The following is an 11,178-nucleotide window of genomic DNA, read 5'->3' as shown; positions in this document are numbered from 1 at the left end:
AAGGAATAAAGTAATAGCTAGACCACGCTTAAATCAAAGGGTCACAACTTTGACATATATATTTGCTTATATCACTCCCACTAAATGAGGGGCTTTTACCAAAAGTGTGCTCTGTGCCTCTGTGCTCCTTTTTCCTGCGCTGTTACTGATGTATTTAGTGCAGCAAAGGCAGTGACCGAAAACAAAAACAAAAACCAAACGAACAACAACAACAAAACCCCAACGAAACCAAAAAAACCCAACAAACTAGAGTCGTTGTGCTTCTTAAGAATGAGATTGGTTTGGGGCCAAACGTGTATCCTTTTATCACTGAACTGAGACTTTGGTTTTTTTACTTCTTGTAATTCTGCAGTAGATGCCACTCAGCGGCAGGCTGCTGTTTAAATCCAGTTTGCAGGGCATTTTAGGAAGCCTTGATACAAGGTTGTGTATGGAACAGCATCAGCTGCTGTTGGAAATAACCTGGCCCTTTGGACTTAGGACTAGTTGAGATCTTTCTTGGCCAAGTGCGATCTGAGAAATAAACAAAATTGTTGCACAGCAAAATAGGCTTATTGGAACCTTACAGTCACTATAGTTAGTCTGAACTACAACAGAAAAAGCTTTGTGCTCTGAAACTGGAGGGTAACTGTTTTCTGGGAAATGACTGTTGGACAAACATGCTTCCTGAAACAAGTTTGAGTAATTGCTGCTGGGATGCTTCTAACAGTTCATGGTACAGCAGTCTTACTTACATTTCTGAATTTCTCCTAGTTGGTCAGAAAACTCCCCTATTACTTATAACCTATGTTACAGAACTTTCCTCCTGGAAAGCTCAGATTTTGCCATGGCTAAAAACACTTCTGTTGAAAACTATTATTATAAATGCATTTGAATTCTTGACCGCAGAAACTGATATGTTTGTTTTAGCAGCATCACTACAGAGGACTGATTTGTAAAAACTAAGCTGGGCTAAGGCTTGCACTTACATCCTACATTTAAAAAAACAAAACCAATGGATACTTCTGCATGCTATAATTATCGACATCTCATTTGGACATATCTGTACATAGGGCATGCACTGCTGCCACCTGCTTTGATACCACACTCTGCTACTCACACTGCATTGAGGCTGGCTGTGTATCAATAGGCAAAGGTCACTCAATGGTTCATGCTGTAAAACCGCCTAATTGTACACTGCAGGCCATTCAGCTTGTCTGAATGTTTCAGCTACAAGAAAAGGCTTCTTCCTGCTTGTGTCCCACCCCTTTGAATGCAGCTACCTCCTGACATCTGCTTCTGGGCAGAAGCCAGAAGGTCTTAGTGTAAGCTGCCTGATGCAGTGTAGGGTATGGAGAACAGGACGCATTTCCATGACTGATTCCAGCTGATTTGAAATGGCTTCTGTGTGATTCACTCTTTAGTGATCGTGCTTGACAAACCTGGTGGCCTTCTATGACAAATTGACCTGCCTGGTTGACATGGGGCGGGCGGTGGACATTGTCTACCTGGACCTCTCCAAGGCCTTTGATACGGTCCCCCACAGCCTGCTCCTGGAGAAGTTGATGTGTTATGGCCTAGACAAGGGGTCTGTGCAGTGGGTGGGGAACTGGCTGACAGGCCGCACCCAAAGGGGGGTGGTAAATAGCTCTTTCTCAAACTGGCAACCTGTCACTAGTGGAGTCCCCCAGGGATCGATATTGGGCCCAATGTTATTCAACATCTTCATAAGTGATCTGGACAACGGCATCAAGTGTAGCCTGATGAAGTTTGCGGATGACACCAAGTTGAGTGGGGAAGCAGACACTCCAGAAGGGAGAGCTGCCTTGCAGTGAGGTCTGGATAGGCTGGAGGAGTGGGCCAGCAAGAACCTTATGAAGTTCAACAAGGACAAGTGTAAGGTCACACACCTGGGAAAACATAATCCTGGAGTGCAGCAAAGGCTGGGATCCACCTGGCTGGAGAGCAGCTCTGTGGGAAGGGAGCTGGGGGTCCTGGTGGGGGGAAGCTCAACATGAGCGAACAGTGGCTGCTGCAGCCAAGAAGGCCAACAGGGTGCTGGGTTGCATCAAACAGGGCATCGCCAGCAGAGAGAAAGAAGTCATCATCCCACTCTGCTCAGCGCTTGTCAGGCCACACCTGGAGTGCTGTGTGCAGTTCTGGTCCCCGCCGTACAAAAAGGATGTGGCCAGGCTGGAAGGGGTCCAGAGAAGGGCCACCAGGATGATCCAAGGACTGGGAAGCTGCCATAGGCTGGGAGAGCTGGGTTTGTTCAGCCTTGAGAACAGGAGGCTCAGAGGGGGGATCTCATCCCCACATACCAGTACTTAAGGGGCAGCTACAAAGGAGATGGAGACTCCCTTTTTACAAGGAGAGGACAAGGGGGAACGGACACAGGTTGCTCTTGGGGAGATTCCGATTGGACACCAGAGGGAAATTTTTCACAGTGAGGACAGTCACCATTGGAATAATCTCCCCAGGGAAGGGGTTGACTCGGCCATGTTGGACACCTTCAAGGGCCGCCTGGACAGGGTGCTGGGCCATCTTGTCTAGACTGTGCTCTGCCTAGAAAGGTTGGACTAGATGGTCCCTGAGGTCCCTTCCAACCTGGGATTCTGTGATTCTGTGAAATGGAGTGGTGCTGTTAAAAGGCAATCCAGATCATGAACTGGGGCATTCACCCCTTTCCCATGTTCTTCAGTCTAATGTTACCACAATTTTCTTTTGATAACCATCCAGCCTCTGGAAGGGCTACAGGGAAGTGCCAAAACCAAGCTGAGAGAGAGAAGTCGCATATGGAGTCTTCTGCACAGTTCTTCACTTTCTCCAGTGGCTTCTTGACTGTCCAGAGTGAACAACTGTTACTGCTGAAATCATCTGTGTGAACATCTCTCAAACACCTGCTTGTGTGTCAGGCTAGGCAACAGCTTTAGAGGAGAGATTCCCAGACAGGTTTAAAAACACTTTATTAAAAATATAAAGACTTCATTATAAAATACAGTAGCCTCTGTACAGTGATGTTTTAAGTCTCTGTAAATTGACTAAATACAAAAATAATGATCTCCTCTTGGCATGAGCATGAATGGGGAGACCAAACTGGGAGGCTCTTGACCCAAGTGGATTTCAGCAGCGGTGAGGTGGTGGCAGAGCAAGAGCAGAGGTGCTAGGGGAAGTACAATCCCTCAGCTTCACCAGCTATTTTGCTAGTGAGAACTACAGGACTGGAAGCCTCTGCTGTAGTGAGAAATCTGCGCTCTCATTCCTGTCTGCCTTGCAAATTAAAGCTGTGACAGGTTTTAAAACTGCCTAATTGGCTCAGTTTCAATGTTAGTAGCAAAGTAGTTAAATTGCAGTGAGCACTGGACTACAGGTAATATTGCCATGTAGTTGTGGTAGGAAGCACTACTGCACTGGAAAGGTGATAGGCTAGATTACTGAGGTGTGATTCAGCCTAAGGTGTGTCAGAAGTGAAGGTAACTGGAGGCTTAGTTCCTTGGTGACTTGGTTTTTCTGCTGACGATACATGATGGAGGATGGCCCTGGGCACTGCTGAAAGCTGCCCTGAAGCCCAGTAGGGAAGCAGCCAGTATCCAGCCAGTGCCATTCTCAGTTGCTTTTGTAAACTCTAAGCTCAGCTGGACTAGCTAGACATAACCACAGACCTTGGTAAAGCCAGCATCTGGTCTGGTTAATCCATCTGGTCCTGAAATGTGAGCTGCAGATGGTGTCTGGTGCCCATAGTGCCTCCCCGTGACAACTCTGCTGTTGGGTTGTTATTTCTGACACTAGAACCAATGCACCCAGGAACTGGTAGCTGGGCTAAGGGAGTTAATAAAAACAGAAAACTTCAGCAAATTATGTAGATTGACTATGACTACTCAAAACCCCCAAGGTGACCCCTTCCAAATGAACATAAATATGCCTCCCCTCAAGCTTTAGGCCTATTCCCTTTCTCCATTTACATTCAGCAATACTGCTGTCTCACAGGGTGCTGTGCACTTCTAAGGCTTGAGTAAGCAGCTCTGCTGGAGAAACCCGTAGTCCTTCCTGAACTAGGGGATTTAACATAAATTCCACTTGGAGGAGGAAGGGGGAAGGGTGCAGTGCATGGATCTGGCTGTATACATAAGTAACTTGTATTCCAGATACATGATTAAGTGCTTGCGGTTATGATCTGGTAACTTAGGAATACTTTCTCATTAAGCTCTGATACAGCTGCAGTCATACTGTAGTCCTTAGCATACAATTTCTGAACGAAAACACATGTCTGGCTCTAGACTGCTTCACTAAGACCATTATTAAAATGCAAATGAAAACTAAGATTTCAACAAGTTGATGGCTTTGTTGGACCCACTTTGTGGATAAGAACAGATTTAAAACCTATCTAGCCTTGTTTGCAAGGGTGTTTTGGGATGGCCTCATTTTGGTTTGCCTTTTTTTTAATAGCGTGTTCTCAAATACTTGTTATGGTATTTACAGAGAGGTTTTTTTGCGTGTGTGTGTGTGTACTAGGAACACCATGGGCTGTGTGTGAGGTAAGAACTAACATGCAAGGGGGAGAGCTCTGCTAGTGCCTTGCTCTGGTTTGGCTTCACTTCCAGAAACAGGCACACAATACTGTCTGTACCCACAGGGAAGCATGGCTCATAAGCTTTCAGAAAATTGAACTGTTGGGGATCGTGGGAACTTGCTCCTGGGTATTTGAGAAGAGCTTTGGGGGCTTTGAGGTTGGTTTGGGTTTTTTTTTTTTTTTCTTTTCTTAAATGTTTTATTCTCTTGGCTATTTTGAGCAGGGCAATGTTATGGAGTAACTGCAAAAGACCTTTCATCCAGGTGCATGAGTTCAGGTTGCTCCTCTACACGTTTTCTCTCTGTGATATTTCTTAGAAGTCCTACAATTTCCTCATTGTGAGCTTAAGAGAACACTAGCGATTAGCTGTGGTAAACAGGGAGTTAGAGCATGTTCCCAGACTGTGGGAGAAAAGTATTCTGCTAATGTCTGATAGCACGGTATCGCTTCTCAGCAGTCCTGGTGTTTGCCTGGCCAGGCTGAGCTCATGGCTAAAAGTGAAGTCTTCTGATTATGATCCTTTGCATTTTGAAGAAAGTTATAAAGCTTCCAAAAACAACAGCTCTTCCACTGTAATCCTCACCTGCCTTCCCAAATGACTTAGCTTCTGCAGGCATTGAGGAGGGAGAACTGGCACAGACTGGGACTCCTCTCACCACAGGGAGAGGCGTTCCCAGGGAGCTAAGCTGGAGCCTGTCCATCCCAGAAGTGCAGAATTCACATCATCCCATGGGAGGCTTATTCTCAAAGTCACCAGCGTGCAGGGTTAAAGGAAGCTTTGACACAGTTACTCTGAGCTTGTGGGGTCCTTTGTATCCCAGAGAGTAGTAGGGCAGCAGACTTGTGCTAGAATGTGCTGAATTCATCTGTCACCTTTGGGAAAAGTAGGGGTTCTTTGGATGGGAAAACCAAGACAGGAAGCATGGCATTTTGCTCTCTTCCCTTTCCAAAGCCACCCTCTAAGCCTGGATGCTTAAGATTTTAAAAGCCTGACCCTATAGAAACTTATTGTAATCCTCATAACAAAAATAGTTGCTTATTTCACATCGCTGAGCCCCAGTAATAAGAAGTTTATTGTGGTAACAGCCTGAAAGAACCAATTCTGCTTTTATCTGAGACTCTCCAGCAGGAATAGAAGATACAGTTGTGTCGTGTCACAGTGTTCCCAGTGGATTTTGGACCAATTTTCCTTTCCCACTTTGTATTCTCATATTCTGAATAGCTGATGAGATCAAGAAATATGTTTTTCTGTGTATCACATAAGTAATGGAGGGTTTAGCTCTAAACAAGGCTGGCTGACCTGTCCTTGTATTGCCTGAAGGTGACTTGCAGTCTACTGCAAGGAATTAGGTGCAGTCACAAGTTTTGCCCATACTCTAGCAGGCATCCTGATGGCAACAGGCAATATTGGCATGACCAAGCCAAAGCATGTTCTGAATCTAGTTCTCTCCTGTGGTTTTGTGAGTTGTGATGGCACTTCATGCTAATATCCAGCTGACTTCCCCATCTTCCTTTTATCAGAGTAAGCAGAGATGCATTTTCCTTCCTTGGAAACTCCCTGCACAACATTCATTGAAGAGCTAATGTTCTTTTCTTTATGGCCTCTTCTCAGCAGGCTGCTCCTAACCTCCTGTAGGGGGGAGAGAAGAGGAAATAGAGTGAATGGGGCAGGGGTCTGAGGTCTTAGCGTTGGCAGGTGTGAAAATGAAGAATGTATACGGGCGGTCAGGTTGAAAAAGTGACATTTAAGCAAGAAGGAGGTTAGCTAGAAGCAAAATACAGATTATTCAGGAGAGCTACAGAAGCAGTCTCCTTCTCACCAAAAGGAGAAGGCAAGAAGATCCAAGTGAGGTCACTCACCTCACTGAAGTGTTTCTCAAACAGGATCATGTCACCTTCGGTATGCATGATGGGAGCAGAAATGGCATGTTCCAAGTCATAGCCAAACCACAGCTTATTTATAATCACCTGCAATGAAACAAATCCCACACTGCCTGACTGGAGATACTGAATAAGAACCTGGGTCATATGCTGCCATCCTCCGCAGTGGTGTTAAGCCAGACAAGCTCTACTGTAAATCCTGCCTGCAGGATGGTGCAAATCTGGACTGTAAGAGAAGGCTGCACTGAGTCAGACCAAAAATCCTACTAGCCTAGTCTCCTGTCTTCATGGTGACCAATAGCAGATGCTCACATCAAGTATAAAAATAGGGTGAGCACATAATGATACTTCCCAGAATGCTTTCCCTGAGCCAAAGTGGTGTCCTTGAACTCAATAGCTATCAATGGGTCTTATATCTTTCTACTGACAGTTGTTCTTTCTGTTTTCAGATCAGGTCCTAGCATGGACTCCTTCCCATGTGTCTCTCCAGTTGCAGAAAGATGAAGAAAAAAAGTCCTCTTTTTCCTCTTGTGGCCTTACCTGTTTTTATTTCTTGATTGCTGCACAAGATGTTTGTTATACTTCATGCACTGACAACCTCTTTTTCATTAAGATTTGTTACTCTGCATATGTTTGGTGGTGGTTTTCTGGTTCCTTCCATCACGTAATTTATCAGTTTATTTTTGGGCCCCAATGTTTTGGGCAATGCCTCCCTTCCTAATAACTTCCTTGTTATTTGATTATTCTAACTTCTTCTCTTTCAAAAAAAAGAATTGAGAGAGGCAGGTGGCACTTGCCACAGAAATGCTAGAGGCAAGAAGGTTGAGGATAGACTGAGTCCGCAGCAGGCCCTGTTCACTGCTGCCTTCCACACAGCTGTACTAGCAGCAGCAAAGTAATTCCTTTTGTTCAGGACAGTGTGTGCTCCCCTTGCTTAGTGGAAGGTGTTACTGTGCGGTACTTGTTCACTCACCATAGCGGTAGCACTGATAATCCAGGCCCCTCCTGCTCCTCCGATCACCAGCATGTCTCCTGTCTTGGAGATGAGAATGGAGGGCACCATTGCTGAGGGAGGCTTCTCTCCTAGAGTAGAGGCAGAGAGTGTTATTCCTCCCATGTGGCTGTTAAGGTGGTTGGGGGGACACATGAGTTTATCTATCTACCTCATCCTTCTTGTGTTCCCCATGGGGAACCAAGCTGCTGCTCATTCCTCAAGAAGCTTAAGTCTTCTAGAAAAACTAGCTGCTTTGTGCTGAGATCCCATCTCACAAGAAACCAGACCTTTATGGCACAAGCTGAATAGGAGGCACCTCTTGGTGCAGAGCATCCTACAAGCATTCAGGACTTGCTGCAGTTCATTCAACCCGTCAAGGAACCATTAGCAGCAATCCTGCCATTGCAGTGCTGAGGTCCTCTCTCACAGCAAGCCCAAGGCAGGCTGCCCTGGGGATAGCGTGTTTCGCAAAGCAATGTCTCTGTGTCAACACTGCTGTGTTACAGAACTCAGTGTAAGCCTACAGCGTTACTGATTTTATTGTGCATGCAACTATATACTTCTTCACAGATGAGCCTAAAAAGTCAGCAAGCTTGTCTTAGCAGTAGTTCCCTCACTTCTTCCCTTTCCTCTCCATCAATCAATGATCCCCTTTGGCTTTTCTTTTTTTTTTAAAAAAAATCTCCAATTTCCCTGGCTGGAAACCAAAACTCCCATGTTTCCATGCAAGGGCATATGTGAGTAGACAAGACAAACTACAGGGCTTTATCCTCTGTTAGTGTGAAACAAACTTGTTCTCATCCAGACTCAGGAAAGGAAAGACTAGCTGCAGCTTACAGATAGTCCCTGCCCAGTTGTACATGGCCTGCATAGCCATCTCCTGGCTTTGTGTTTTATTTTGAGGGTGAGAATGCTCACCTGGTTGAATGCTTCTGTTTGCTTCACAGAAATCGGCAAGTTCGTTATTTAAAATTATCCCAGTTTGGTTAGAATACACAAAGGAGCCAAACCTGCAGGGGGGGAAAGAAGTAGCCTTTCAGTGACCAGTGCTCTCCTGTTGTGGATGCCAGTAACCGGACATGGCACCCTGTGGGTTACCTCTGTCTCCTCCCAGCCTGCAACTGCCCCATCCAGGGTGTCTACAAGGTGTTTGTGCTGCTGTGCTGTAGCCAGGGATAAGCTCCCTGTTAGTAGTGGAAGTGGGGATTTGCCCAGCTCACAGAAACTCAGCAGAGCTCAGCAAGTTGTTACATCTTTGTGACTGGTGATGTTCCTTTGGGCTGATGCTCAAAGACCTTTGCTGTCACAAGAAAAAGGCACTCATGAGTAAGAGACTGTCTAAACCTGTGAAGCCCAAGGGTTTTGCATTTCTGGTAAACCCCTGAAGGTACCCTGTGAACCTAATACACGGCCTATGTGACTCAATTACCAGCTCCTTGACTACTCACGGGTAGTTGATCGTGCTGGTGGCGGACACGGCACTACCATCTGCAGCGAGCACAGAGATGTGGCTTGTGCCCTTACTTTCGTATCTGTGGTTGTAGATGGACTCCAGCAAATTGTAATCGTTGGATGGGTGGTCACCTATTCGGCTTCTGGCAAGCTCAGCAATCTTGTCAGACAGCATGGTCCCCGCAATCACCTGCAATCACAGCAAGGACACTGGGCTTGCATCACCAAAGCACAGGCGTGTCTGTCTTTGGGCACAAGGAAGCCTGGGGGATTCATCCCCAAGCATCAGAGCTTGGGGACCTGCACTGGTGGCTTTCAGCCCCCGCCTGAACCCCAGGCCACTCTTATCACAGAAAATGAAACAAGCTCAGTACTGAGGCATCTCAGCGTTTCCATGAGCATGTGAGCATCCTTTATGAGGTGCGTGAGTGCCAGCCTACAGATGAACAGAAACTGCAGTTTCCAAAGTAAATGGCCTAATCCTGCCTCTGCCTTGGCCAGCTGAGCAGCATTGTTCTTGACTAGCAGTTCTAAGTATTTTGTTTCCTTCTGTGGATGAAAAGCAGGAGGGTGTCAGAACATCACTTGGTACTCTAGCATTGTGCTGGCAGGCAGGATCGTCTGGGCCATAGGTATCCTGCCTGAGGGCTTAGCACATAGGCTAAAATGAGCTGGTGACAATGCAGGTTTAAAAAAAAAAAAAGCAGGAAATGGACTTCCCTGCTCCTTCTCTGTCAAGCAGCAGTGTAGAAGAAGCTGCCAGTGCTGTGGGTGTCTGTGGCTGCCCTTATGCACCATGTCAGCTCACCTGAGCTTCAGAGAAGGCTGGGTCACGCATTTGGGATTTTAGCATATTGCCAAACTTCAGGGCCTCTGCAATGCGATGGTAGGTTTCCACCTTCTTCTTGGGTGTCGCCATTGACTCTTTGTGGAGTTTATACTCTATGGAGCAGGATGAAACTTTTTTCAAGAATTTAAAAAAAAAAAGTTGAAATGACCCTCCTTTTCCCAGCCCAGTTCTTACGAAGTTTCCCCTATGCTTTAGCAGCATGTGGGCACAGAAACAACCAAGTACTAATTTCCACTGTGACTTCAATTCCTCTTGAAGCCTTGGGAAAAATCATGTATCCTTTGGCCTTTGCAGCAGTTATGATGATTGCGACCCACTGTAAGAATGAGCCAGTTCATCATCCTGCTGCATAGCGTGGTCACAGTGCTGCTTTGGGTCCCATCCCGGCTTGTCAACTCTATTTCTCCCCATTACTTTTCTACTGCTCCAGAGCAACTCTGCAAACCTCTTGTTTCCCCTTTTCCTTTAGGAATTTACCTTCCAATATCTTGAGGATGAACATGAGCACAGCACCTCCCATGGGCGGTCCAGGAGAAAACACTGTGGTGTGATTGTTCAGGGTAATGTTCAGAGGTGAGGACACTTCTGCTTTGTATGCCTTAAGGTCCTCCAGTGAGATATTGGACCCTTCAACAGAAAAACAGATGGGTAGTTGGCCTTAGCACATTAACTTCTACTAGGTGCTATGGGCTGGCTACATCAGAGCCTTGGTAAAGCTTGTAAAGCACCATCCCTGTATAATCCAAATTTGTTCCACCAAGAGCAGCAATGTCTTCATGTGTCCGCCTCTACCACCAAACCCCAGGACATGACAAAGCCTAAGGGAGTTGGAGAGGCCAGTGCCTGAGTACTATACGTGAATGCCAGAGCAGTTTGTGGCTCTCAGCCCTGCTTCTGGGCCTGAGTTATAAGAACTGGGGGAAGGCGGCCCCTTCCTGTGCTGGGTACCACCCCAAGTGGCACATATATCTTGGTTTTCCCCTGGTACCAACTCACTGTTAGCCAATTGCTGGGAAAAGGCCTGTCTAGCAGTATTAACTATAGCTGTTACCTACCAGCCTTCCTAATGTCCTCCACCAGGGCCTTTCCTATATATCCCTCATAAAAAGCTGTAGCTCCATTTTCCGCGATGGCTTGCAGTGTTTGCTGCAGCGCTGGCCACCTGAAGGTCTCTCCATGCTTCAAAAACCTTTGACCATCACATATCAGAGGGCTGTTAAAGAAGAACATCCATCAGTTCATAGCATGTGCTTATTCTGTCCCCAGAGCCAATCTCTTTTTTCTTCCCAATGCTGGTTTGGTTTATGCATGTTGTATACTTTCCAAGGCAGCACTACACTGCAGTCTACATGGAGAAAAGTTCTTCTCAGCCGATTGCTATCCCCAGCACCAGGCGCTCTTTCCCCAGACAAAGTTTCCTCCATGGGACCTAATTCTTTGATCCTGGCTCAG

The 11,178-nt window shown here is 46.3% G+C and overlaps 1 protein-coding gene across 7 annotated transcripts in view; it reads right to left on the bottom strand.

The window, feature by feature from the left end:
* Positions 1 to 2,928: 2,928 nt before the first annotated feature.
* Positions 2,929 to 11,178, bottom strand: part of GGT5 (gamma-glutamyltransferase 5) — a 47,466-nt gene continuing 39,216 nt past the window's right edge. For 6 of the 7 annotated variants that reach the window (XM_064466438.1, XM_064466435.1, XM_064466436.1 and 3 more), the window contains 8 exons: positions 10,782 to 10,939; positions 10,204 to 10,353; positions 9,685 to 9,818; positions 8,873 to 9,066; positions 8,343 to 8,434; positions 7,404 to 7,513; positions 6,410 to 6,517; positions 2,929 to 6,179 (listed from right to left, as the gene is read on the bottom strand). In XM_064466438.1, the coding sequence (XP_064322508.1) occupies positions 6,033 to 6,179; positions 6,410 to 6,517; positions 7,404 to 7,513; positions 8,343 to 8,434; positions 8,873 to 9,066; positions 9,685 to 9,818; positions 10,204 to 10,353; positions 10,782 to 10,939 (1,093 nt within the window). In that variant the 3' untranslated portion in view covers positions 2,929 to 6,032. The remainder of the gene's footprint in view (positions 6,180 to 6,409; positions 6,518 to 7,403; positions 7,514 to 8,342; positions 8,435 to 8,872; positions 9,067 to 9,684; positions 9,819 to 10,203; positions 10,354 to 10,781; positions 10,940 to 11,178) is intronic. The other variant, XM_064466439.1, reaches the window with a different exon arrangement.

The sequence above is a fragment of the Phalacrocorax carbo genome, chromosome 15 (assembly GCF_963921805.1).
Source record: "Phalacrocorax carbo chromosome 15, bPhaCar2.1, whole genome shotgun sequence".
NCBI classification, from domain to species: domain Eukaryota; kingdom Metazoa; phylum Chordata; class Aves; order Suliformes; family Phalacrocoracidae; genus Phalacrocorax; species Phalacrocorax carbo.
The sequence above is the reverse complement of the archived record's forward strand: the minus strand, read 5'-3'. Positions and strand labels throughout refer to the sequence as shown.